The sequence below is a fragment of the Neophocaena asiaeorientalis genome, unplaced genomic scaffold (genome assembly GCF_003031525.2).
Source record: "Neophocaena asiaeorientalis asiaeorientalis breed wild unplaced genomic scaffold, Neophocaena_asiaeorientalis_V1.1 scaffold629, whole genome shotgun sequence".
Lineage (NCBI taxonomy): Eukaryota > Metazoa > Chordata > Mammalia > Artiodactyla > Phocoenidae > Neophocaena > Neophocaena asiaeorientalis.
In genome coordinates, this window is record NW_020175468.1 from 3,414,571 (window position 1) to 3,442,321 (window position 27,751).

At 47.1% G+C, this 27,751-nt stretch overlaps 1 protein-coding gene across 1 annotated transcript; it reads left to right on the top strand.

Annotated features, from left to right (window-relative positions):
- The first annotated feature begins 1,704 nt into the window (after positions 1–1,704).
- On the top strand, positions 1,705–26,889 carry ZNF541 (zinc finger protein 541). Its single transcript, XM_024768820.1, has 15 exons — positions 1,705–2,011; positions 6,552–6,795; positions 8,435–10,295; positions 12,039–12,097; positions 12,304–12,463; positions 12,621–12,788; positions 13,661–13,985; positions 19,576–19,639; positions 20,255–20,397; positions 20,801–20,904; positions 22,139–22,214; positions 22,768–22,856; positions 26,105–26,245; positions 26,428–26,609; positions 26,727–26,889. Exons 1-15 carry the CDS (start codon positions 1,705–1,707, stop codon positions 26,887–26,889), a joined length of 4,086 nt encoding a protein of 1,361 aa, XP_024624588.1.
- The last annotated feature ends 862 nt before the right edge of the window (positions 26,890–27,751 follow it).

Here is a 27,751-nt window from a genome sequence, read left to right on the forward strand (position 1 = left end):
TAACCCTCCCAGTGAGTTTTAAATTTAAAAGGCTTTCATTTCTAGAAGTTTCATTTGTTTCTTTTAAAACATGTCCTTGCCCCTTGTGTCCTCTTCTTTTCTCTGCTGGGTTTTGTTTTCTCTCATCCTATTTTTAACTAGTTCTTGTGATGCTTTTCAAGGCTTGTGTGCAGTGTTTTTCTTTCATTTATTTAGTTTTCCTGTGGATGGCTTGGCTCTTCCAGGGTCCCAGGTCTCCCTTTCCTGTGAACTCAAGTCCCTGTTTCCTTTTCCAAGTGTTTGTTACAACCTCAGGTCCCAGCCTCCAGGGTAGTGCTCTTTAAGAGAAATATAATATGAGCCATGTATATAATTTAAAATTTGCAAATAGCCACATTAAAAAATAAAGAGGTAGATGAAATTAATTTTAATAATGTATTACATTTAAGCCAGTAGATCCAAAATATTATCACTTAAACATGTAATCAATATGAAAATGAATTACTTGGGGTACTAAGTCTTCCAAATCCAGTGTATTTGACACTCACAGCAGGTCTCAATTTGGGGCCACATTTCAAGTGTGTCATCGCCACATGTGACTGGTGGCCGCCATATTGGATGACAGTTCCAGGCCCTGTATTGGAGTCTGACTTTCCCCTTGGGCCAACTTGTGCTCGCACCTGTGGCTTTGAGTTTCCTCATTGTTGCTGGCACTTGGGGTCTTACCTGTCTCTTGAGCTTGACTCTGTATTAAAAATGGTCTTTTCTCATATCTCTGTGTGTTTATAGTTGGAGAAAGAGGTCAATTTAGTCCACCATGTTGCCAAAATCCTTTCATTTATTCCTTACAACAATCTATTTTTTTCTTCTTTTTTTTAAAATTTGTATTGGAGTATAGTTGATTTACAAGGTTGTGTTAGTTTCGGGTGTACAGCAAAGTGAATCAGTTATACATATACATATATCAACTCTTTTTTGAGATTCTTTTCTCATATAGGCCATTACAGACTATTGAGTAGAGTCCCCTGTGCCATACAGTAGGTTCTTATTAGTTATCTGTTTTATATATAGTAGTGTGTATGTCAATCCCAATCTCACAATTTATCCTTCCCCCACACCATCCCCTGGTAACCATAAATTTGTTTTCTACATCCATGATTCTACTTCCATTTTATAAATAAGTTCATTTGTACCCCCCCTTTTTTTTAGATTCCACGTATAAGTGATAGCATATGATATTTGTCTTTCTGTTTCTGACTTACTTCACTCAGTATGACAATCTCTAGGTCCATCCATGTTGCTGCAAATGGCATTATTTTGTTCTTTTTTATTGCTGAGTAATATTCCATTGTATATATGTACCACATCTTCTTTATCCATTCCTCCGTTGATGGACATTTAGGTTGCTTTTTCCTTACAACAATCTTATGATGGAGGTACTCTTACGCTCAATTTACAGATGAGGAAACTAGGGCTCATGGAGCTTAAGTGACTTGCCCAAGGTCATGTGGCTGTTAAGTGGCCGAGAACAAACCCCCATACAGGTGTGTTTGAATTCCAAGTCCACGCTCTATCCACCATGCATGTTGCCATCTCATAATTGTGATTTCTCCTCGTTCATTCTCAGGAATTAAACACCACCAAGAGCTCTCTCCTCCTTGACTCCTTACACGGCCTTGCTTGTCTAGAGAGTAGCTCTTGGCCGAGACCTGGTAGCAGAGAGCCATGGACCCGTGCAGCCTGGGGGACAAGGGCACCCTTCCATCTGAGATGCACCTCCCTTCGTTTCCCGAGGGCCAGGCGCTCAAATGCAGTGACACCCTCAACCAGGATCTGGGGCCTGGCTCACGAGACCTGCTGTACGACGGCCTGAGCTGCTTGGACCTAGACCCCAGCCTCCCAATGCCCGACGCGCCCAGCGAGATGCTGGAGGACAACTTGGGTGCCGCGTCCGTGTATTCAGGGAAGGACAGTGACTCCACGAAGCTGCTGCAGGAGTATGCAGATCCAGAATCACAGACTTCCCTACAAGGTGAGGCTGTCCACCCGGGTCCCTGGCCTGGCGGGCTGTTTGAGAGTTCCTGTGGCTGGTGAGGGGTTGCGTGTACCCGGAATGGTTAAGAACATTTTTCTCTTCCACGGGCGAATAGGGAACAGTCACTTTTTTCCTACTTGGAAATTGTTCCCAACTTCCTAGTCAAGGAAACTGAACACTGATCCTGGGGAATAACGTTGAGAAACTTGGATGTTTGGGGGTATCCTAATCTCGTGTGTGGTGTGGGCAGACCTTTGAGTTGATGGGACACTTTCCCATCCATCACCACATCTCAGAGGCTCCTTTCGCCTCTGAGATGTCCAGAATGACCCAGTATCCTGTCCACCTGCTCCTTGGTTGTCTAACCTACCTAAGCCTCACTGTCTCCATCTGTAAAGTGGGGGACAATAATACCCACTCTGCTTCCCCCCCAGAGTGACAGCAGTAAGAAGCAAAAGAAGAAATGAAAGTAAAAGCACTTTGCAGGCTGTGAAGCACTGGACAGATGGTAGTGGTTTTTACCAACACTGTTAGAATACCTTCCGACAGTCCATTGATGCAGTTCTAAGTCTTTCTCTTCCACAGCGGAGGAGCAAAGGGAGAACTAATGAAATACTCAAAGACCTTAGTTAAATCACCTTTTGGTTTACCTTAAGACTTCCGCCATAGGATAAATTTGATTTTTGTTTTTAACCCACTTCATGGGTTCTTGGGTAAGTTGCTTAGACGAGTTGACTAAGAGCTCTTTAATATTTATAATCACACCACATGCTTGGAAGGCCACATCCGGAACAGCCCTGCAGAACAAATGTCAATGTTAATTGGGATCAGCAGCTCAAGAAATGTCCTGCATACTCGCTAGAATGAAAAACTACTGACGCCCGCACTCCACACAATGTAGACAAGCCATTAGCCTTGTCCCCGTGTTGGAACCATGGCTAACTGTGAAATCCTAGAAACCAAGGACATCCTTGGTATCGCAGATGCTGGGCGAGGCCTGGCTACAGTAATTAAGGTTCTCAACCTGAAACACAGAAATTACCTAAAAATGCTGCTAGGGTGAGTACGTGTGCGTTTTGCTGGGCAGAGAAAGTGTGATTTTTCACCAGATTTTCATATGGGTCTGTGCCCCCCAGCGAATGTTACAAAACATTAATCTAGTTCAATTTTTCCTAATTTGTTTTAAATTTGAGGATTTTTTTTTTTTGGTTACCTTATTTTAAAAAATCCACTGAACGTTAAATTTTAACTCTTTACACTTCTCTAACTTAAATTCAGATTCATACAAATGGATATGCATATATTTTTTAATTAGAAAAGTAATACATATTTATATAGAAAACTTAGAAAATAAAGAAAAGTGATAACAAGAAAAATCCCCACCATGGCTCCCACACGTGGATTTTTAAAAAACGTAGGTGAAGCCACTAGGGTACACATGGTTTTGCAGAGATGTATTAAGTGTCTAATTCATTTGAAGTTTCTAAAACTTAGTGTGTCTGCTTTCTTATATGAAGGTAGACTATTCGGTTGTCATTGTAATGGTTATTCCATTGTATTGTCGGACCATATTCTTGCCTGATAGACCGTTATAGTGGATCTGTGAATAACTTTTCCATTAAGTTTTCTCTTGGATGAGTTCTTCGCACATATTCCTCCCTGTAGGCTTGCTGGTCGGAGAACTCACACAGTTTTAGAGCTTGTGCACACGCTTTCCGGGAAGAGCAAGTGGCTTCCCGGGCCAGTGACTCAGTGTGCCTGTTTTTCAGTGTCCCTGCCAATTTTTTTTTTTTCCTTTTTTTGCGGTACGCGGGCCTCTCACTGTTGTGGCCTCTCCCGCTGCGGAGCACAGGCTCCGGACGCGCAGGCTCAGCGGCCATGGCTCACGGGCCCAGCCGCTCCACGGCATGTGGGATCTTCCCGGACCGGGGCACGAACCCGCGTCCCCTGCATGGGCAGGCGGACTCCCAACCACTGGCCACCAGGGAAGCCCCCTGCCAATTTTTTTGAAGCCACATTTTGTTCTCTAGTTCAACAGTTGCTTTAATGAGCATTTTATTTATTTATTTATTTTTAGAGAAAAACTTCTGTTTATTTATTAGGCTGCATTGGGTCTTCGCTGCTGCACACGGGCTTTCTCTATTTGTGGCGAGCGGGGGCTACTCTTTGTTGCGGTGCGCGGGCTCTTCATCGCGGTGGCTTCTCGTTGCAGAGCACAGGCTCTAGGTGCACGGGCTTCAGTAGTTGTGGCACACAGGCTCAGTAGTTGTGGCTCGCAGGCTCTAGAGCGCAGGCTCAGTAGTTGTGGCGCACGGGCTTAGTTGCTTCACGGCATGTGGGATCTTCCCAGACCAGGGCTCGAACCCGTGTCCCCTGCATTGGCAGGCGGATTCTTAACCACTGCGCCACCAGGGAAGTCCTAATGAGCATTTTATTTTATTTTTTTAATTTATTTTAAATACTCATCTTTTTTTTTTTTTAAGAATTAATTATTTATTTAGTTGCACTGGGTGTTAGTTGCGGCAGGCGGGCTCCTTAGTTGTGGCATGCGAACTCTTAGTTGCCACATGCATATGGGATCTAGTTCCCTGACCAGGGATCGAACCCGGGCCCCCTGCATTGGGAGCGCGGAGTCTTATCCACTGTGCCACCAGGGAAGTCCTCTAATGAGCATTTTAAAAGTAAGTTAGCAAGGCAAGGACTTTCCCACGTGGGAGTCCTATTTTCCCTCATTTAAATTGTTAGAATCATTCGACCCCTCGACCCAGCAGTTTTTCATATGAAGAAGATGTAGACCAGGCAGGTTAAGTGACAAATGGCCAGAGACAGAGTTGGGATGAGAGTCGAAGTTCCTTTCTGCTGTGTCTCTCAAGCTACATCTCAGCCACAGAGAATTAGCATTTGGGGTCCTTTGGTGCAATATCCACGCCCTGACCTGTTGGATTCTTGGGTCCAGCCTCTGCTGCATCCTAGATGAAGGGCAGTTTCTAAACTTGCTATCGCGTGAGGCAGTCTAATCCATCTTAAGGGGTAGAAAAATCTTCCATGATTCATCCATCCAACAGTTACTGCGTGCCTACAAGTACAAGAATGGGAATCCCAGGAGCTGGGAACACAGCAGCAAGCCTGCAGAGTTCTTAGTTCTTGTATCCACTGTCCTTACGTTTCTAGTGATTTAAAATCAGCTTCCCTATACTTTTCTTTTTGTACATCTTTTTAATATAAATTTATTTATTTTTGGCTGCGTTTGGTCTTCGTTGCTGCATGTGGGCTTTCTCTAGTTGCAGCAAGCGGGGACTACTCTTCGTTCCGGTTCATGGACTTCTCATTGAGGTGGCTTCTCTTGTTGCGGAGCACGGGCTCTGGGCGCGTTGGCTTCAGTAGATGTGGCACGCGGGCTCAGTACTTGTGGCGCATGGGCTTAGTTGCTCCGCGGCACGTTGGGATCGTCCTGGACCAGGGCTCGAACCCATGTCCCTTGCATTGGCAGGCGGACTCTTAATCACTGCGCCACCAGGGAAGTCCCTCCCTTTACCTTTTATTCATCAAATCTAGCTCTGCCCCTTGTAGCAAGACAGAAGCAATCTGCTCCCTCCTCCACATCCTGGCCCTTCAGCTACTTGAAGACATCTCCCTCTCCCACATGGACATTCCCAGCCCCTTCACCTGTTCCTCTGATGACGTGATTCGTGGAAATACCTTTTATCATTTACCCAAGGAGTACAGAAACATGGAAAATTCAGATATACAGGAAAAGGAAAATTAAGTTGATCCATGATCCTACCAATCAATCCCATTCTGTTTGTTTCTATTCAAATTTATTTTTCCCTTTTAAAGACTAGATCGTTCTGTTTTTCAGCAGTCCTCTTGTTAGTGGCACAGCACTTAGTGGTACAGCGTGAACATCCTTTCACGTCATCGGATATTTTCCTACAGTTTTATCTTAAATGCCTGCGCCATAGACCATTGAGACCAGAATGCAGTCACCCACCTGCCCTTCTGTCAGTTATTAGGTGGTTTCTCACATTTCACCAGGAAAAACAATGCTGCAGTTAACTCACTTGCAGTTAACTGCAAGATCTCCGTTAATTTGTACAGATCTGCGTTAATTTCCTTAATTAAAAAACCCAGAGTGGAATTGGCTGGGAGAAAAGACTTAAACTTTTCTAAGATTTTGCATTGTACATTTCTGGATTGCACTTGCAAGTGTGCTGTTGATGTTACCGTCATGAAGCCCTGCCCGTCGTGTCACTCTGTCCTGGAAGCGCTCAGACTGTTGCTGTCCCTTCCCTTGGCCCCAAGTGTGGCTTCAAGATTGGGTGCTGCCCTGGAGGGGTGGCCTGACCAGGGTCCCTTCTCCCCCATACCTGGTGCTAAACCTGGTCGTCTCTGCGAGTGAAGCTGCTGAAGTTGGGGTTCTTGGCCAATTCCCTGAGTTGGACTCAGCTTCTGAAGTTGGTCCGAGGGTGGTAGAGTGCTTCCACCCGGACTCCGATGTCCCCGGATGTCATAACCTGTGCTTTCTCCCTCTGTCTAGACCTGGGGCTAGGCGTGCTCAAGGTGCCCAAAGAGGCTGACAAAGGAGGCAGGGCCACGTCTGGGAGCACAAGGAAAGGAAAGCGGCAGCACAGTTCCCCTCAGAACCCACTCCTGGACTGCAGCCTCTGTGGGAAGGTGTTCAGCAGTGCCAGTTCTCTCAGCAAGCACTACCTGACGCACAGCCAGGAAAGGAGACACGTGTGCAAAATCTGCAGCAAGGCCTTTAAGCGTCAGGACCACCTGTATGTAGGAGTCTGGTCAGGACGTCTGTTTAGGGGGCTGCTGGGGGCTGGGCGTGTTCCTGGTTCTTTTGCATCCCCTCCCATCCACCTGCACCGCCCCCCACCGTCGGGTGTCCCAGGTGTGTGCGACCTGTGCTCCTCCCACGGCCAGTGTTTGGGGGGGCAGGGCCTACACCGCCCCGGACAGCCCGCCCTCCCCAGCCTCCAAATTCACTCCAGTGAGGAGAGCGCTGCTGCGATTTGCAGACAGGACTCTTGTGCTTTAAAAACACACTCCAGAGGCAATTTTGTCACGGAGGGAGTTGGGCTAACTCTGTAGAGAAATTTTCAGAGTCCCTGGTAGGTGTCTGAGCAGGACAGATATGCACTCCATGAGGAATATATGTTGGGAGAACACCAGGGCGTGAGGGGTTCTGAAATGCCTGTTTCTAGAACATGGCAATGGAGTGTTCACTCTTTCTTTTCCTTTTTTAATTCCCCCTTTTTTTAACTCGATTTTTTTTTTAACTTGACTTTAAAAAGCAAGCTCAGTATAAGAGTTAGGAGCAGAATTCTGTTTGTTCTTCATGTCTTAAAAATGATAAGCTTTCCTTGCTGCTGAGGGAAGAGAGACAGACTTTCAAACCAAGAGACTTGTAAGTGGGAGAGGACGATCCCTTGCATTTTTACAGCTCGCTCAGCCTTTACTGAGGGCTTCGATGAATCCTGCTTTCATTTTATCCTCTCCCCTCTCCCCATTAAGGATGGGAAATGATTTACTCCTGTCACAAGCTGGTAACAGTTGGGGCTAGGAAGTGGGTCTCCGGATCCCCTCTCTGCTGCTTCCCTCAGGTGGAGGCCAACGGTCCACATTTGGGAAAGGGTTTTATTATTTATTGGGCCATGTTGATTAGAACCATCCGGAGTAGGATTGTTGGGAACCCAGAGGGTGACTTACCCATTTGTTTATATTTATAATATATTAATGTAGATATAAGTATGATGTAAATATAATAACATACTTGCATTCTTTTATATTTGCAGAAATTATAGGCAAATTTGGCTTTTTTTTTTTGCTGTGGGGCTCCCAGGTAGCTGTCTAGAGGAATCCTATGGGAAGGCAAAGACTCCTTTGTTCAAGGAGGGATCATCCCCAAGTTAGCATTTCCTCAAGTGCGTTCTCAGAACTCTGGTTCTTGGGGATGCTAAAAGGGGCTATTTAAAAAGATGGTTTTGTGGGCAAATAAGTTTGAGAGACATGGAAATTTAAACAGATATCTCTTTATCTACTCTGTGGCTTTTCAGTTTGCTACTATGAACCTACAAGAAGTAAACAGTGTTTTTTCAAAACTTATTTGCCAGCTGAGCCCAAGTCCTCAGGGAGCAACTCTGGAGACTAGTGTTCCTTAGGAACCCACTTTGGGGAACTCTGACTTGGCTCCCACTGATTTTTTTAAATCTCAGATTAGGGGTTTGCTTAAGGGTGAGGTAAAGAGCTCCCCCTTCCAGATGGCTTTGACTGTAGCAGGGGTCTTTCCTCATGGGGTCTGAGCACAGTTTCTGAGTTGCGATGCTGCTGCCCCCTGGGGACACGCCTGGGTTCCTGCAGTGGGTGACCCACGCCGAGACACCCGCTAACTTCCTCCTCATGTGATTCCAGGACGGGGCACATGCTCACCCACCAGAAGACCAAGCCCTTTGTGTGCACTGAGCAGGGCTGCAGCAAGAGCTACTGCGACTACCGCTCCCTGCGCCGGCACTACGAGGTCCAGCACGGCCTGTGCATCCTCAAGGAGGCCCCCCCGGAGGAGGAGGCCTGCAGGAACTCACCCCACGCGCACGAGGTGGCCAGCCAGCCCGCACCCGCAAGCCTGTGGTCCCTGGTGCCCCCGGAAGCCCCATCCCCCAGCTCCCTGTTGCCCAACCGAGACCTCCTGCGCTGTATCATGAGCAGCATCGTCCAGCAGAAGATCCCTCCTTCCGGGCCAGCCCCGGGAGGGCCTGCAGACAGCGGCGAAGGGAGGAACGCGGCCTGTTCCTGCCTGCCCTCGTCAGGGTCCTCCTTCTGCGGCCCAGCCAGCACCCCGGCGGCCCCAGGAGCCCTGGGCACTGAGGTTCCCGAGGAGCCCCGGCCCCCACGGAAGGAGCCTGCGACGGACGTGTTAACAGCCGTCCACTCGCGGGCAGCAGAGAACAGCGGCCCTGACCCAGCCGAGCCGGAGCTGCCGCTGCTCGAGCCCCCATCATCCCTGGAGGGCTGGCCCGAGGGCGCTCCCCTGCCCACCTGCCTGCCTCTGTTCCGTGGCCAGACTGTCCCCACCAGTTCCCAGCCATTAAGCCACAGTTTCCAGTGGCTCCGAAACCTGTCGGGCTGCCCTAAGAGCAAAGGAAACAGTATGTTTGTTGTCCACAAGCCCTCTGCAGTGCTGTCCCAGGAGGGCTCCGAGCCTGGCCCCAGGCTCAGCAGTGACTCCCCTGCGGGGGAACCCTCACCCAGTCCGGAGGACACGCCACCCTTCCCTCACACGCTCCTGAAGGCACCGGAGGAAGCCTCGGGTGACCCCAGATATGCCAGCACCAGCGGGGAAGACGACTCCTCGGCTTCCAAGAAGAGCAAGTTTGACTGCAACTCCTTCTCGTGGCAGAACCCTGGTGAGTCTGGCCCCCAGGACGGCCCGAAGTCCAGCGGCCTCCCGTCGGATGCCACGCCGCTCTTGCGGCAGCTGTTCCTGAAGTCTCAGGAGTCTCTGGTGAGCCACGAGCAGATGCAGGTGTTCCAGATGATCACCAAGTCCCAGCGGATCTTCTCCCACACCCAGGTGACCGCCGCCTCCTCCCAGCTTCCCACGCCCGACGGCAAGCAAGTTGCCCTGAAGTCACTGCAGGGGCCATGGCCACAGCAGCCCCCACCTATGGCGCCCACTGTTGACTCTCTCCATGCTGGCCCCGTGAACCCTGAGCCAGAGGGATCCCTAGCCTGCAGGAGAAAATCCACACCCGCTTTCCCCACAGAGGCCTCCCCCAGCAGCGTGAGCCAGGATACAAAGGGAAGACCAAAAGTGGCTGCCGCTCCACCTGCCCTCACAGCGTCGTCCCTGGACCCCCCTGGGGACCCAGACATCTCCTCTCTGGCCAAGCAGTTGAGATCCTCGAAAGGGACCTTGGACCTGGGGGACATCTTCTCCCCAGGGGGCCTGCGTCAGACCCAGTTAGGAGGGGAGGAGCCATCCAGAGCCCGCCTCCCAGGGAAGCAGGCCCAGGCTGAGAGTGGCATGGCTTCCGGGGCCACGAAAGGTGAAAAGGGCCCAGCTTGCTCGCGGGGCGGAGGCTACAGGCTCTCCTCTGGCAACTCCAGGGCCCAGCGGTTTTCAGGCTTCCGGAAGGAGAAGGTGAAAATGGATATGCGCTGTGCGGCTTCTCCAAGCCAGGTAGCCATGGCTTCCTTCTCGTCGTCGGCCGGGCCTCCAACGGATCCCCCCTGGGACTCCAAGTCCAAGCTGACGATATTCAACAGGATCCAGGTACCAGGGCCCTCTCACGGGACCTGACCATGCAGGAGGCAGAGTCTCGTCCTTACCTGTTTCCACGTTTCTAACTTGTCCAGGCACTGTATTTGACCTCAGCAAATCCTCAGATGCAGTTTGTTTACAGAGGGGGGAATGAAGGTCCAGAGAAGTGATGGTTCCTCCCATCACCCTCCGCCCTGCAACACACACACACAAAACAGAACAGGGCTTTAGAGTTGTCAGAGACACTTTGTGTCATGTTTCTTCACTAAACTTTTTCTATTTGCTTTCTTTCTGCCTTTCGCTTCCTTTTGGATTTGCCTCCTTCACTTCTTCTGAGAATGTAAAGGCAGAGCTCCTTTGCCCTTGATATTCATACGTGAAATGCTGTGTCTTTTCTGGTTGTGAATCACAGGTCCACAAGTCCGACTTGGCCCCTGCTGCAGGCCTGGCGCCAGTCTGCCCTTGTGGAGCAGCTTGGGTCCTCCCACATCGTGCCCACGAGGTCCTGGGCACAGAGAGCTCGGCCACTTCTCTTCGTGATGTTCCGAGGTCCAGCATCCTTCCTGTCACACCACAGCTACCTCCTCCTCTTTTTTTTTTTTTTTTAACAGCTTTAATATTCACGTACCATCTAATTCACCATTTTGAAGTGTACCATCCAATGGTTTTTAGTATGTTTACAAGGCAATGCACCCATCGCCACTCTTTGCCAAAACGCTTTCATCACCGCAAAAAGAAACCCCACACCCTTGGTTGTCACCCGCAATCTCTCCATCCCTCCCAGCCCCTGGCAAGCATGAATCTACCTTCTGTCTCCATGGATTTGCCTATTCTGGACCCTTCACGTGATTGGAATCATAACGCTACATGGCCTTTTGTGTCTTTTGCTTCTTTCACTTAACAGGATGGTCTCAAAGTTCATCTGTGTTGAAGCATGGATCAGAACTTCATTCCTTTTTATTGCTAAGTAATTTGTCCATTGTATGGATACACCATATTTTATTTATCCATTCATCAGCTGATAGATATTTGGGTTGTTTTCACTTCTTGTCCATTGTGATAAGATTATTGTTTAGACATATGTTTTCATTTCTCTTGGGAAATACCGAGGAGGGGAATTGCTGGGCTATAGGGTAATTCTATTTGAGGAAGTGCCAGACTTTTCAAAAAGCTGTGCTGTTTTATATTCCTACCCAGAGTGTATGAGGCCTCCAGTTTCTCTGCATCCTCACCAACACTTGTTATTGTCCAGTTGGTTCTTTTTATTACAGCCACCTTAGTGGGTGGGAAATGATAATCTTATTATGGTTTAATTTGCATTTCCCTGATGGCTAATAATCCTGAGCATCTTTTAATTTGTTTATTGGCCATTTGTATATCCTCTTTGGATAAGTGTCTATTCAGAGTCTTTGCCCATTTTTAAATTGGGTTGTGTTTTTATTATTGAGCTGTGAGAGTTCATTACGTATTATAGATACATAAATATACATAATCCCTTATCAGATACATGATTTGCAACTTTTTTCTCTTATTCTGTCTTTTCACTTCTTGATGATGTCCTTTGAAGCACAGAAGTTGTAAGTTTTGATGAAGTCCAATACGTTCTGTCTTTTGTTTGGTTTTGGAGTCATCCAAGAAACCACTGCCTACTCCAGGGTCACCAAGAATTACACCTGTGTTTTCTTCCAAGTCTTATAGTTTTCACTCTTGCATCTCATTTCTGATATGTTGGCTCAGATATATTTTCATCTTCAGGGTGGAAATATCTACCGGCTCCCCGACCCGATGAAGGAGGAGAACATGGCAGGTGGCTGGTAAGTTCAGAAGCCCCTCGGGAGTCCTCTGGTGGCTTTGATGTGCTGGCTCTGGGGGAGCGAGCTCTGGATGCTTCACTCCTGAAGGGGCGAGCACCAGGCCATGGAGAATCGGGAGCATCATCTCCATTTCTTAGGGTTCGTCCAGAGCTGTCAGAGGATCAGTGTTTGGGGACGGAGTCCCATTCTCCCTTTTTTCCCCACAGTAACCAGCACAATGGCGGTCCCACAGACTGGGCAGAGCCAAGGAGCACTTACGTCTGCAAGAATTGCAGCCAGATGTTTTATACAGAGAAAGGGCTGAGCAGCCACATGTGTTTTCACAGCGACCAGTGGCCGTCACCTCGAGGGAAGCAGGAGCCGCAGGTGAAGGGGCGCGAAGCTGCCATTCATCTCAGGATGGAGCCGTCCTCCTGCGGGGAGCCTGGCTGGGGGCCAGGAGTCAGGGCTCTGCTGTTCTGGAGGGGCCCCTTGCTCCCTACCTATTGTGTCTCTTAAAGGGCTGGCTCTTCTCTGTGTGTAGGTGTGTGGCATGGAGTTTTGCAAGCCACCAAGACAGGTGCTGAGGCCGGAGGGGGACAGGCAGAGTCCCCTGGGAGCCAGGAAGTCCTTGGACAACATGACCGCAGCCCCTTTGGTGGTCCCTGTGTCGGTGCCTGTGGCTCCAGCAAACCATCCCCCGGGGAGCAAGGTGGGTGCACTTCCTTCCAGCTGTTGTGAGAAAAGCCCCCAGATCCTGACTCCAGAAGAGCTTGGTTTGCGTGTTCATTCATCCATTCAACCTCCAGTGAACTTCCTTTGTGTCTGGCCCTGTGCTGGGCAGGGCTGGGGACACTGCAGTGACCACAACAGGCTTGCCCCCGTCTCCTGGGGCTCCCAGCCCAGCGGAGTAGAGAGACCCATCCCCGGACACTGACGACCCAGAACGGGCCGGGCTGGGAGAGGGAGCTTTGGGAGCCCCGGGGGCACCAGAGACCCTGCCTGAGGAAGCGGGTGTTGCAGCTGAGAGCTGGAGGATGAGGAGGGGTAAGATGGGCAGAGAGGAGGGGAGATTGCGTGGAGGTAAGAGAGAGTGTAGCAAGCTCAAGCCATCGTCTCTTCAGCCTGTGCTGGAAGACCCCACCTGGAGAAGTTCATGCTGGACTCGGGGACGGGGTGCATGGAGCCCACTGTTTGTCTCGCAGGAGCTGCTGTCATTTTGAGGAGAACAGGTTTTCCTTTTGTCATGCTGTTGCATCCGTCTGGCCCCCACACTTTAAGTGCCAGTCACTTTTAACAACGGACATGAGTTTCCAAAATGGTCTGAGTGAGGGCCTCTCCTTGGGGGGTGTGGGTGCCTGAGAAGGCTCCAGCGTCAGATGTCGCCCGGCTTAGGGTCTGGAGTCTGGCTCAGGCGTGGTGGCCCTGCCCGGCTTCCTGCGCTGAGGACTCTGGGCACGGCCATGCTGGGTGTGCGTCTGGCTGGTCAGTACCCTTTCCCACTCTCAGGCCATCTTGAGGACTGAGCTCTGGGGCCGGTGGCCTCAGGTGACCCCTGTGGTTCTGAAGTCTCTTCTTCTCCAGGGACAGGAGAAGGACGGGGAAGAGAGAGACAGCAAGGAGAGCAGGCAACACAGGAAGCGGAAGAAGCTCCCCCGGCCCAAGGCACTGCTTATCCCTCCTCCGCCCTCCACGTCTGGGGAGCCGGGCCCGGGAGGATGCCACCAGAGCTGCCTGCGCTCACCCGTGTTCCTGGTGGACCGCCTCCTGAAGGGACTGTCCCAGTGCCCTCCCTACACGCCGCCCCCAATGCTCAGCCCCATCCGGGAGGGCTCTGGGCTGTATTTCAACACTCTCTGTTCCACATCTGCTCAGGCCCGTCCCGACAGGCTCATCAGCGCCATGCTTGGTGAGTGAGGTTGATCGCCCCACGACGGGCCTGCGGGGGGCCAGACCCCCGCCCCCTGTAGAATTTGGTCCAGCCATTCTTTCTGGCCTACGCCTGGGTCTGGTCTGGGGGTCCCGTTGCTGTTCGGAACTATCCCAGGACCATCTGGGACCAGCAGCCTTCTAGGTGCTTATAATTTTGTAGCCAGAAAGAAAATAGACGCCATTTAGCCTAACCACCCTTCTGCCTGCCCTTTCGAGTAATTTTTTAAACAGCTTTATTGAGATATAATTCACACGCCATATGAATCACCCATTTAAAGTGTACAGTGTTTTTTTTAGTGTATTCTTAGGATTGTACACCCATCCCACAACCTAATTCTAGAGCATTTTCATCACCCCAGAAGATTATATCCACGAACGGTTACACACAGGCCCTGTAGCCCCCAACTCCTCAGCCCTGGGCAACCACCAGTCTACCAACCTACTTTTTCTATGGGTCTCCCTATTCTGGACATTCCATATAATTGGAATCATACAATATGTGATATTCTGTGTCTAGTTTGTTCACTTAGAATAATGTTTTCAAGGTTCATCCATGTTGTAGTATGCATCAGTGCTTCATTTCTTTTCATGGATGAATGATATTCCATTCTCTGGATAGACGACATTTTATTTATCCATTCATCAGTTGACGAGCATTTGGGTTGTTTTCGTCCCTTGGCTATTGCAAATAGTGCTGTCAAGAACATTTATGTATAAGTTTTTGTTGGACATAAGTCCTCATTTCTCTTGGGTATATACCTCAGAGTGGAATTGCTGGGTCAAAGGGTAACTATGTTTAACCGTTTAAGGAACTGCCAGACTGTTTTCCAAAATGGCCGGGTCATTTTAAATTTCCACCAGCATTGTATGAAAGTTCCAGTTTCTCCACATCCTTGCTAACACTTCTTATCTGTCTTTTTTATTATAACCATCCTAGTGGGTGTAAAGTGGTAGCTCATTGTGGGGTTTTATTTTGTTTGTTTGTTTGTTTTGCGGTACGCGGGCCTCTCACTGTTGTGGCCTCTCCCGTTGTGGAGCACAGGCTCCGGAGGCGCAGGCTCAGCGGCCATGGCTCACGGGCGCAGCCGCTCCGCGGCATGTGGGATCTTCCCGGACCAGGGCACGAACCCGCGTCCCCTACATCGGCAGGCAGACTCTCAACCACTGCACCACCAGGGAAACCCTGTCTTGGTACCTTTATGGAAAATCAGTTGACCGTAAATGATTTGAGATTTTTCTTCTTTTTTAATACAGACATTTTACAGCTATAGATTTCCTTCTGAACATTGCTTTAGCTACATTTTGTAAGTTTTAGTATGTTGTGTTTTTATATTCATTCAGCTAAAGTCTTTTCTAATTTATCATTCCACTTCTTGTTTAATACACTGATTATTAAGGAATGTATTGCTTAATTTTCACATATTTGTGAATTTTCCAAATTGCTGCCTTTTATTGATTTGTAATCTAATTCTCTTGTGGTCAGAGAACATACTTTGTTTCTTTTTAAATTTAATTTATTCAATTTATTTTTATTTTTTTGGCTGTGCTGTGCGGTTTGCAGGATTTCCGTTCCCCCACCAGGGACCAAACCCATGCCCCCTGCAGTGGAAGCATGGAGTCCTAACGACTGGACCGCCAGGGAATTCCCTTAAATTTATTTTAAAATCTAAAATTTATTGAGGCATGTTATATGGGCTAGAATACGGTCTGTCTTGAAGAATGTTCCATGTGAATTTGAGAAGAATGTATTCTACTGATGTTTGGTGGAATGCTGTATTTTGTCTGTTTTGTCTAGTTAGTTTCAATTTCCTTGTTCATCTTCTGCCTAGTTGCCCTATCCACTGTTGAAAGTACTGAAATCTCCAACTATTATTTTTTAATGGTTTATTTCATCCTTCAGTTCTGTCGTTTGTTGCTTCGTGTATTTTGGGGCTCTGTTTTTAGGTGTGTATATGTTTGTAATTGTCACATCTTCCTTATGGCTTGACCTTTTATTATTATGATGTGATTGTGATATCATTTGACATTATTACAATAATTTTATCATTATCTCTAGTAATATTTTTTGTTTTAAAGTCTAGTGTGCCTGACATTAGTATAGCCATTCCATTCTCTTTTATGGTTGTTGTTTGCTTGGTATATATTTTTCTCTTCTTTTACTTTCAGCCTATTTGTGTCTTTGAAAATAAAGCATGTTACCTATAGACACCATTAGTTGGATCATGTGTTTTTTTTATCCAGTCTTACAAACTCTGCGTTTTGATTGGTTTGTTTAATCCATTCTTGTTTAATGTTATATTGATATGGTTGGATTTACATCTGCCATTTTGCTTTTTATTTTCTATATGTTACATGTCTTTTTCTCCCTCTGTTCCTCCTTTCCTGCTTTCTTTGGTATTAAGTGAGTATTTTCTAGTGTAATATTTTAATTCCTTAATTTTTCACTTTTTCTTAGTCATTTCTTAGTGGTTGCTCTAGGACTTAAAATATATGTCTTATCAGAATCTGTAAGGATGTGTAATAACTCATTAACAATGAAATATAGAAACACTGCTCCTATCTAGCTCTATTCCTTCTAACTCTTTTGCTATTATATATGTGAGAGACCCAGTAATACCTTACTGGTCATGTTTACTACTTTATATAATTTTATTTCGTGTAAAAACCTGAGAGAATAAAGGAAAGCAAGCATGATTTATAGAGGTTGTTATATTAACCTTCTTATTTACCATTTCTGATCTCTTCATTTATTCTTGTGGAGTTACTGTCTGAGGTGATATTCCTTTACTCCAATGCAGCTGTGCTCCTTGTGCAGTTACTGTCACATATATTATATTTCTATATGTTACAGGCCCACAATACATATTGTTTTATGCAGTTGTTTTTTAAGGCACTTAAGAAAAGAAATATGCAATCATACTGATTTTTATAGTTACCCAGATTTACTAGCGCTTCGCTTTTTTTTTTTTTGGTTTGAATTCAAGTTACCATCTGATGTCATTTGCTTTCAATCTGAAGAACTTTCTTTAGTATTTATTTTTATTAGGGATATATAATTCACATACCATACAATTCATCCCTTTAAAGTATATAATTTAATGGTTTTTAGTATATTCACAGAGCTGTGCAACCATCACTACCATCAGTTTTCAGAAATTTTCATCATCCCCAAAAGAAGCCCTGTACTTATTAGCAGTCCCTCCTTTCCATCCTCCTCACCCCCAGCCGTGGGTAACGACTAATCTACTTTGTCTCTATCGATTTGGCTATTTTGCATATTTCATATGAGTGGAATCATACAGTATGTGGTCCTTTATGAATGCCTCCTTTTAGTTAGCATGATGTTTTTAGGTTTCATCCATGTTGCAGTATGTATCAGTACTTTGTTCCTTTTTGCGGCTGAATAATATTTCACCTTTAATATTTCTTATAAGACAGGTCTGCCAGCAACAGATATTCTCAGTTTTTATTTATCTGGGACTGTCTTTATTTTACCTTCATTTTTGAAAGATAATTTGCTGAATATAAGATACTTGGTTGACCCTTTTTTACTTTCAGTAATTTGAATATATTATCCCATTGCCTTGTGACCTACATCGTTTCTGTTAAGAAGTTAGCTGTTAATCTTACTGTAGTGCCCTTGTATGTAACAAATTGTTTTTCCCTTTTTACTTTCAAGATCTTGTCTTTATTTTTGCTTTCAACATTTTGCCTATGATATGTCTGGATGTAGAGCTCTTTGTGTTTAATCTTTCTTGGAGTTTATAGAGTTTGCTGGATATACATACTGTTTTTCATCAAATTTGGGAAATTTTCAGCCATTAATACTTTAAATATTCTGTCCCTTTCTCCCCTCTTTCTGGTACTCCCACTACATATATATTGTTGCATTTAATGACATCTCACATTTCTCTGAGGCTCTCTTCACTTTCCTACATTTTTTTCTCTCTGTTCTTCAGATTTCATAGTCTCCGTTGTTCTAGCTTCAGGTTTGCTGTTCGTTTCTTCTGCCAGCTCAGATCTACTCTTGAGCCTTATTTTGGTTATTGTACTTTTTTAATCCCAGAATTATTTCCATTTGGTTCTTTTTTTTTTTTTTGGCTGCATCGCACAGCATTCAGGATCTTAGTTCCTCGACTAGGGATCGAACCCGTGCCCCCTGCCGTGGAAGCGTGGAGTCTTAACCACTGGACCGCCAGGGAAGTCCACGTTTGTTTCTTTTTAAAAAATAATTTCCATCTCTTAATGGCATTTTCTCTTTGATGAGAAATTTTTATTTTATCTTACTTTAATTCTTTAAGCATGGGAGCCGGGGGAAGAAGAAGCCCCCATCTCCTTGGCTGCACCTACCTGGGTAGAACTTCCATTACAAAGAGCTGGGGGCTAGGTGGGTGAGGGAGTGGGCCATGGCTCCAGTGACACAGACTCTCACTGATCTTACCAAGGTTTAGTAGATTTTCCTGAATGAGTATTTCTTAAAATGCTGTATGCCTTTAGGACAACTTGCAGAGACTTTAGCTTACTGTTCTTTTTTTTTTTTTTTTTTTTTTAATGATTTTCATCAGTAAATTTGTTGTCTTGCCGAGTTCCTTACTCTACTTTTTCAGAAGTCTTATCCCCCTTCCATGCAATCTTTTTATTTTATTGTGATGTGAACAGTTAACCTGAGATCTACCCTTTTAACAAATATTTAAGTGTGCAGTGCGGTATTGTTGACTATAGGTACAATGTTATACAGCAGATTTCTAGAGCTTGCTTAATTGAAACTTTATGCCCATTGATGAGTAACCTCCCATTTCCCACTCCCCCAACCCCTGGTTACCCCTATTCCACTCTTTGATTATATCGATGTGAATTCAACTACTTTAGATACGTTATATAAGTGGAGTCACGCAGTATTTCTCTTTCTGTGACTGGCTTGTTTCCCTTAGTATAATGTCCTCAGTGGTCATCCATGTTGTTGCATATTGCAGAATTTCCTTTTTTTTAAGGCTAATTGGTATTTCATTGTATGTTTATGTCACATTTCCTTTACATGCTCATCTGTCAATGGACATTTAGGTTGTCTCCACATCTTGGCTATTGTGAATAGTGCTGGAGTGAACATGGGAGTGCAGATATCCTTCTGAGGTCTTGACTGTGGTTCTCTTGGATGAATACCCAGAAGTGGGTTTGCTGCAGGATATGCTGGTTCTACTTTTAACTTTTGAGGAAACTCCATACCATGCAATCTATTTTTTCCTAATTTTTAATTTTATATTGGAGTATAGTTGATTTACAATGTTGTGTTAGTTTCAGGTATACAGCAAAGTGATTTCGTTATACATAGTCACATATCTATTCTTTTTTAGATTCTTTTCCCATATAGGTTCTTACAGAGCATTGAGTAGAGTTCCCTGTGCTATACAGTAGGTCCTTGTTGATGATCTATTCTATATACAGTAGTATGTGTATACCATGCAATCTTGAAGAGCCTGCTTTTAGCTGCTCTGGAAAGGCAGGCAGAAAGGGCCTCGTGGGGCAGTTCTAGCCAGTCCTCTTGAGGCTCTTCTTTGGGTGTTTTCCAGATCACGTGGACGGCTCTTTTGGCATCTGTGTGGTGAAGGACAACACCAAGATCAGCACTGAACCGTGAGTTGGAACAGACTTAGAACCTGAGGGTCCTTCCAAAGTGGGGATGCTTTTACCCTCCTTGCATTCCAGTGTCGGTTTTTCCCAAGGGAGCCTTCATCACGGGAAAGTCAGGTCTACATCCAGAGCCTCTCTAGGAGAGAAGTGGTGGATTTTTCCAGGTGTTTCTCCAATATTCCTTCTGTCCAGACATACCATAGTTGGATCTCTGTGGACAGAATGCCCAGCACCCTGGGGTTCTAGGTAGCATTGGTGATGTCACAATGAGATACTCTTTTATAGCCATGTACTGTGGCTAGATGGATGTTACCTTGGATGTAGAAGCAGACCAGGTATCAGCACATACCTCCTCTGTCCTACCCCAAACGCCTGAGGCCAGAAATCTGGCAATGAAGCGAACTGGAGGAAGGAAGAGAGTATCCCGCAAGAGGTCTGTGGAATACCTGTGCGCGTCTATTGGGGTGATGGGCACTCCCGGTGTCTGAGAGATGGCCGAAGCGTTCCACAGAGCAGGGCTGTGGCCTGAGAGCAGGGCTCACCGCACATCTCTCTTTTATTTCCCATCTTGGTCACACACATATGTCTTGTATGTCCGTGTGTGTGGCCTCATTTCAGACACATCAACATTGGAAGCCGGTTTCAGGCTGAGATCCCAGAGCTCCAGGACAGATCATTGGCTGCAAGTGACGAGCATGTAGCTTCTCTGGTCTGGAAGCCATGGGGAGATGTGATGACCAACCCAGAAACGCAGGATAGAGGTGGCTGAGACTTCCGGGCCAGGTTCCCAAGGGCCCTCCTCCATCTCCAAGGGGTTTCTCCTCCCAGTTCTCACCTTGACCAAGAAGCAGTGACCCCCGGGCGGCGGTGGGGTGGGCAGAGCTGGCCTTCGGTGCAGTACTGCTTTGCTGTGCTGCAGTCCCTTGCGCCACCTCTCCTCTCACCCAGTAGCTGGCCAGGCCATCGAGAGCAGGTGCCAGGAGCAGGGTTTCTGCCCGTCCTCCTTGTCCCTCCTTCCCTCAGCCTGCTTTTAACAGAGAGGTGAGGGAGATGGTGACAGGGCCCCCCGCGCCCTCTGTGCTGTCGGGGAGGTTTCCTCTCTGGCACTTGCTGACCCTCTGTGTCTCCTCTCCTTCCCGCTGCCGGGCTGCCTGCTGGAAACAGTGACCGAGCTCTGCAACGTGGCCTGCTCCAGCGTGATGCCGGGCGGGGGCACCAACCTGGAGCTCGCTCTGCACTGCCTGCATGAAGCCCAGGGCAACATCCAGGTGAGGTGTAGGCGAGGGTGGGCTCAGAGGAGCTGTGGGAAGCTCCCTGCTCTCTTAGGGCCAGGGGCTCTAGGCGCAAGACACGTGCCTTCTACTTGGGGCTTTGCAGCTCACGAGAACCAAAGGCTGGCCACCCACCCTTCTCCCTGGTCGCTTTGGGACTGGTGGTGTCCTTGTGAATGTAGGGGAAATGCACACACACGGGCTCAATCAGTTGTTTATCTGGGGTGACAGCAGAGCACCAGGGTTCCTCCAGCGTTAGCTCATCTCAGCGGCACTGGGGACGGGGTGCCTAGCAGAAGCAACTCAGGGCCTGCATTAATCTGGTTTATTTACTGAACTTTAACTTTTTGATTAAAAATGGTGTGTGAAAACCTCTGATGCAACAGAAATGCCTCTGCCTCCTCCAAGGACCCTCCTCACGATCCTGAAGTTTAGCAAAGAAAGAAGTCCAACTCTGTGTAGTGGGAGAAGAAGTCACGTCACCCGAGTTGGAGACCCAAGAGTCAGGGCTCTATGGTGCTTTTTCTCAAGCTGAGATGCAGTGGCTGGCACGTGGTGGGTGCTCAGCAGAGCAATCAGCACATATTTACTGGGTCCTCCTGATACCTGGTGGTGTCATGGTATCAGGCTGGGGCCAGCTCAGGGGCCCGTTCTGCGTGTAATGCTCTGCTGCCTCCATCTTGAAATTCTTAATCGTTTTTGAACACAGGGCCCCGTGTCTCCACTTCGCGCTGGGTGCTGCAAATTGCATAGCTGGTCCTGACCGGGGTTACGCTGTTGAGCAAGACAGATGCCCTCTCTTTGCAGGGCTTACATTTTAGGAGAGTGAACACATGAAATACATTTTTTAAAAGTGATAGATAATGCTTAGTGCTATGAGGACCATAAAATGGGGTAGGGCAGGGGCAGTGCCACTCCAAATGCTGCTCCTTGAAGAAATAAGGAGCTTGTGCCAGAATAAGTCCACACACTGTTTCCTTCAAGTAAATCTTGCTATGAAAAAGGTAACGTCAGCTGCACACAACAGTACGCTTAGTGCTGTAGGCAATGTGTCCCAAGTGGTTCACAGCTGGTGGCCAGTCCACAGACCGACCACACTTTGAGTCGCCCTGGGGTAGGGGTGGCTTTGGGGAGGGCTGCACATATTTTCTGAATGAATGAAAGAATGAAGGCGGGCATCTACCTCACCTTCCCTCCCTCAGAGAGTTGCCCGCCACTCCTCTCGTTCCAGGTTGCCCTGGAGACCCTCTTACTGAAAGGACCCCAGAAGCCACCGACTCACCCTCTCGCCGACTATCACTACACAGGTAACTGGAGCGTGGCTGCCCGCGTGGTTTTGGCCTGGCTGAGGCCCCTGCGAGCCAGTCAGTTTCCATGGCAAGCTCTGCCTCCAGGAGTTCTCTTGGGGCCTGCACCTGCCCTCCCAGAAGGGCCCATCCTCTCTGGGGGACTCGGTGGGTGCTGTTCTCTAGTTGGATCCAACCTTCCCCTTTCCACTGGTTCCCTCATGAGCTCTGCCTGGCCAGAAGGGGGGTGCCAGGTTGGGGCGGCTCAGGTTCCGCAGCTGAGCACGCCAGCCCTGGAGTCAGGCAATCTGGGGCCCACGCCTGCACTTGGCAAGTCTCTTAACCAGCGGAAGCCTCAAGTTGCTGCACCCGTCAAGTGGGGAAGGTCATAGCCCCTACCTGCTACGGTTTTTGTGAGGATTGTGTGAGGTAAAGCAAGTAAGGGGCTTAGCAGAAATCTTGGCATATAATTGGCGCTCGGTGGCCTGAAAAAGGAGGGGAGTCTGCACTTCAGCCGTGGCTGCGGTCCCAGAAGGAGAAACATCCTTCCTCCTCTTGGCTGTTTCTCCAATAGGTTCGGACATCTGGACCTCCACAGAGAAGAGGCTCTTTAAGAAGGCGTTCTGTGCCCACAAGAAGGACTTCTACTTGATACACAAGACGGTAAGGCGAACATGGCAGGCTGGTGTAGACAAGGCTCCCTCACACGGCCGAGGCGCTAAAACTGCAGGGCCTGTCAGGGGCGATACTCTGCTCATGCTGTAAACAGTTGACAACTAAAATGCCATTGCTTTGAACAACCCCAAACAGTACAGAAATGAATCCCATGTTCAAAATAAAGCCCTCCAGGCCCCTCCCCACAATCCTACTTCTGATTGATAACCTGACAGGCATTTACTGCCCATATGGATTTTACACACCTGTATGCACTTTCTCAAAAAAGGATGAGATCATATATTTAATATCCTGCCGATTATTTTGCTCTTTTTTTTAACTTGATGTACGCAAAATTGCACATAAAGTGTAAGATTTAATGTTTTTGACATATTTATACACTTGTAAGACCATCACCATGATCAAGATAATGAAAATATCTGTCACCCCCAAAAGTTCCCTCCTGCCCCTTTGCAACCCTTCCTTCCTGCCACCCGGGTCCCTAGTCAACTCTTGTCTACTTTCTGTCACTATAAATTAGTTTGCATTTTCTAGAGGTTTATATAAATGCAATAATCATACAGCATGTGATCTTCTTTGTCTGGCTTCTTACACTCAACATAATGATTTGAGATTCATCCATGTTGTCGTGTGTACCCATAGTTCATCCCTTTATTGCTGAGGAGTATACCATTGTATGGACGGACCACCGTTCATTTAACCATCCACCTGTTGGCGGTTTCCAGTTACTGACGACTACACATAAAGCTGCTCTGAACATTCACGTACAAGTCTTTGTACGGACATGTACTGGGTTCTTTTTTTTTTTGCGGGGATGAGGGTGGGATTATAAATACCTAGGAGGGTAATGAGGGTAACTTATAGTAGATGTATGTTTAACTTTTTAAGAAACTGCCAAACTGTTTTCCAAAGTGGCTATACCACTTCCCATTCCCACCAGCAGGTTGTGAAAGGTTCAGTTGCTCCACACCCTCGTCAACACTTGGTATGCTCAGTCTCTTTAATTTTAGCCATTCTAATGAGTGTACAGTAGCATCTGACTCCCATTTTTCTAATGACTAATGATGCTGAGCATCTTTGTGTTTTTTTGCTATATGTGCACCTTCTCTGGTGAGCTGTGTGTTCATATCTTTTGCCTATGTTTTTATTGGAGTGACTGTTTTTATTGAGTTGTAGGAGTTCTTATTTTGTTCTGAACACCAGTCCTTTATCCAGATATATGCTTTGGAAATATTTTCTCCCAATATGCAATTTGTCAGTCTCCTAACTGTCTTTTGAAGAAAAGTTTTTAATTTTGATTAAGGATAACTTATTAGTTTCTCTTTTATAGACTGTGCTTTTCGTGTTGTATCTAAGAAATCTTTGCCTAACCCAAAGTCACAAAGATTTTCCCCTATGTTTTCTTCTGGAGGTTTTATAGTTTTAGGTTTTATTTCTAGATTTATGATCCATTTTAAGTTTATTTTTGTATGGGGTACGAGGTGAGTTCATTTTTTGCATATGGATATTTATTGTTCCAATACCTTTTGTTGGAAAGATCATACTTTCTCCACTCAGTTGCTTTTGTACCTTTGTTAAATATCAGTTGGCCACATATATATGCATCTACTTCTGGGCTCTGTATTCTGTTCCATTGATCTGTTTGTCTTTTATTAAGTTCTTCCCATACTGTCTTTATTACTGTAGCTTTATTCTAAGTCTTGAAATCAGAAAATGTTAGTCCTTCCACTTTGTTATTCTTTTTCAAAGTTATTTTTTGTACTCTAGATCCTTTTTATTTCCCTATGAATTTTAGAAATAACTTGTCAATTTCAAAATTAAAATTCCTGCTAGGAACTTGATTGGTACTGTTTTTGACTCTATAGGTCAACTGGGGAGAGTTGTTATCTTAACAATATTGAGTCTTCTGACTCGTGGACACGGTATATCTCTCTATCTAAATCTTTAATTTTTCAGCAATGTTTTAAAGTTTATTGTGTACAGTTGTTGCATATTTTTTGTCAGATTTATTCCTAAGTACTTCTGTTTTTTATGATGTTATAAAGAGTTCTTTTTTATTTCAGTTTCCAATGGTTTGTTGCTAGTATGTATAGAAATAAAATTGATTTTTATATGGATCTTGTGTTCTGAAGTGTTGCCAAGCTAACTTACTAGTTTTGGTAACTTTTTTGTGGATTCCACTGGATTTTCTACAGAGACAGTCATATCATCTGCAAATAAAGACACTTTTATTTCTTCCTTTCCAACCTGGATGCCTTTACTTTTTTTCTTGCCTTGTTGCACTCTAGAACCACCAGTACAGTATTGAGTAGAAGTGGTAAGAGTGGAAATCCTTGTCTTGTTCATGATATTTGAGGGAAAACCACTCCACCGTTAGCTGTAGGGATTTTGTAGGTATCATTTATCAGGTTGAAGAGAAGTTCCTTCTATTCCTATTTTGCTGAGAGTTTACATCAGCAATGGACATTGGATTGTATCAAATGCTTTTTCTGCACCTATCTAGATGCTCATATGATTTCTCTTTTTTAAGTTTAATATGATAAATTACATTGATTTTAGATTGTTAAACCAACCTCACATTTCTGGGATGAGCTCCACTTAGTCATGGTATATTGTCCTTTATATATATATAGAGAGAGTTGGATTCTATTCCCTAAAGTTTTGTTTAAAATTTTTCATCTATGTTCATGAGGGACATTGGTCTGTAGCTTTCTTTCCTTGTAATATCTTTGTCTGGCTTTGGTGTCAGAGAAATGTTGAACTTAAGGAATGAGTTGCGAAGTATTCCTTCCTCTTCAGTTTTTTGGAGGGCTCTGCCCAGCTGTCGCGTAAGGCTATGAGGTATCCACCACGTAAGGACACTCTGCTTTAATTAGTCCCAGTCGGTAGACATGTGGCTCCACATGATGTCACAGTGGGCGTCCTCGCGTGGACCTTTGTGTGCGTTTTCCTGGAGAGAAGCGCTCCTGGGCCAGCCTTGTTGCTCAGAGCGTGCAGAGCTTAGGTGGTGTTGACTCTGGTGGCTTCTCTCTGAACTCCTTCATCCCCGGGAGGACTTTGTGATTCTCTGTCCCCTGTAGCAGAGGAGCATACCAAGCCGTAGGGGAGAGACGTTTCAGGAGGGCTTTCAAAACGTGGCAGCTGGCCCCATGGGGAGGGGATTTAGGGCGTCAAGGCCATACTCACTGCTGCTCCTGAGGCACTGTCCTTAGCCGGCTTCTGTCTTCCTCTACTAGGTCCAGACAAAAACTGTAGCCCAGTGTGTTGAATATTACTACATCTGGAAAAAAATGATGAAGTCTGACTGCGGCCGAGCCCCAGTGCCGGAAAAGAGGGCCAAGAGAGAGCCGGATGAAGCAGACAGGACCGAAGCGAAGGTAGAGGGTCTCGGGGTAGGGCTTCTGGAGTTCAGTGCGGATCTGGATGCCCAGTGCCCATCCAAGATGGGCGGGGGTGGGGGGGTTGCACCCCACGACGTTTGTGCTCTGGACACCTGCTTCTCCCTTAGAAGGGCGGCAGGGCGGTCAGCACCCTTTCATCATGTCTGCCCCCTCTGCAGGTCACTCGTAGCCCTCGGGATAGACCCCGCCACCGTCCAATCCCCGAATTAAAGACAAAGACTGAGAGTTGCAGGAGGGAGTCCACCCTCAACTCCAGCCCAAATGCCAGCTCGAAACGGACCCCTGAGCTGCCGGGGAGCAGGGAGGGCCAAGGCTTCTTTCCCTGCCGGGAGTGTGAGAGGTACCGCCCTTTCCCTGGATGCTCCCACGCCGCCTGCCCTCAGCCCCCTGGGGCCCCCCCCCCAGGGCTACCCACCTCCCCCTGCTCTGACCCCTGTGTCCTCTGGTGCCTCCTCAGGGTGTTTGACAAGATCAAGAGTCGAAATGCCCACATGAAGCGGCACCGGCTTCAGGACCACGTGGAGCCCATCGTCAGGGCAAAGTGGCCCGTGGAGCCCTTCCAGCTGGAGGAGGGGGAGGAGGGCGAGCTAGGGGCTGGCATCAGCCCTCTGCAGCGGTGATTCTGCGCGGGCAGCCAGTTGGGACGGGCACCTCCAGCCCTGTCACGTCTCCTTCAGCCACTCCAAGGCACCCCTCTGCCTCCCTGGCCCCGTCACTGTCCCCACCGGGCAGCCCAGCTTGCAGACATGAAAGCCATTAGGCCACAAGCAGGCAGGGGACGCACAGTCATCTGACCGCTGTGAAGGCCCTGTCAGCTGTGCCAGAGGCTCTGTTCTCTTTAGGTTAATAGTCTCTCACCTTCTTTCAGTTCCACTCCTTCCAGAGCAGAGAGGCTTGGGGAGGGAAAGGTTAGATCTGGGTAGTTCTTCAATCTTAGCCTCAGTTTCGGGCTTTGGTTACATTTGTTAGATAAGGCCAAGATGTAGAGAATCAGTGGGAAATACCTTCAGATCTTCACCGTGTTGGGGCCCCTTACCGGGGGCTTCTCTGCCTTCGAATTCTGTCCCTAGTCTTGCCATGACTTGTACATTGTTTTTTTTGTACTGTCGACTTGTAAATCTTATTAAATTGGGTTCTTAAGCAGCTGTCTTATGGCTTCCCTGCCTGTTGATCCAGCAAAGGCTTTTGAGCCCCTGCCCCTCCCAGAAGCCACAGTGACGAGTAAACTGAGTCCCTGCCCTGGAGGAGCCTCATACATTAATGCAGCCAGCATTTATCAAGCACCTACTGTAGCTGTGCCAGACAACGCCCAGTCCGCGTGATGGGGACATAGTGATGGAGGGACAAGGCCCCTCCCCTCACAGAGCTTACATTTTAGGAGCAGGAAGGTAGCAGTGATAAATCAGCAAAAAGGCGAGTTTAGATGTCTATAGTGTGTGTGCTTTTGGCCGTAATAACAGAGTCGTCAGCGTAGGTTTAAGC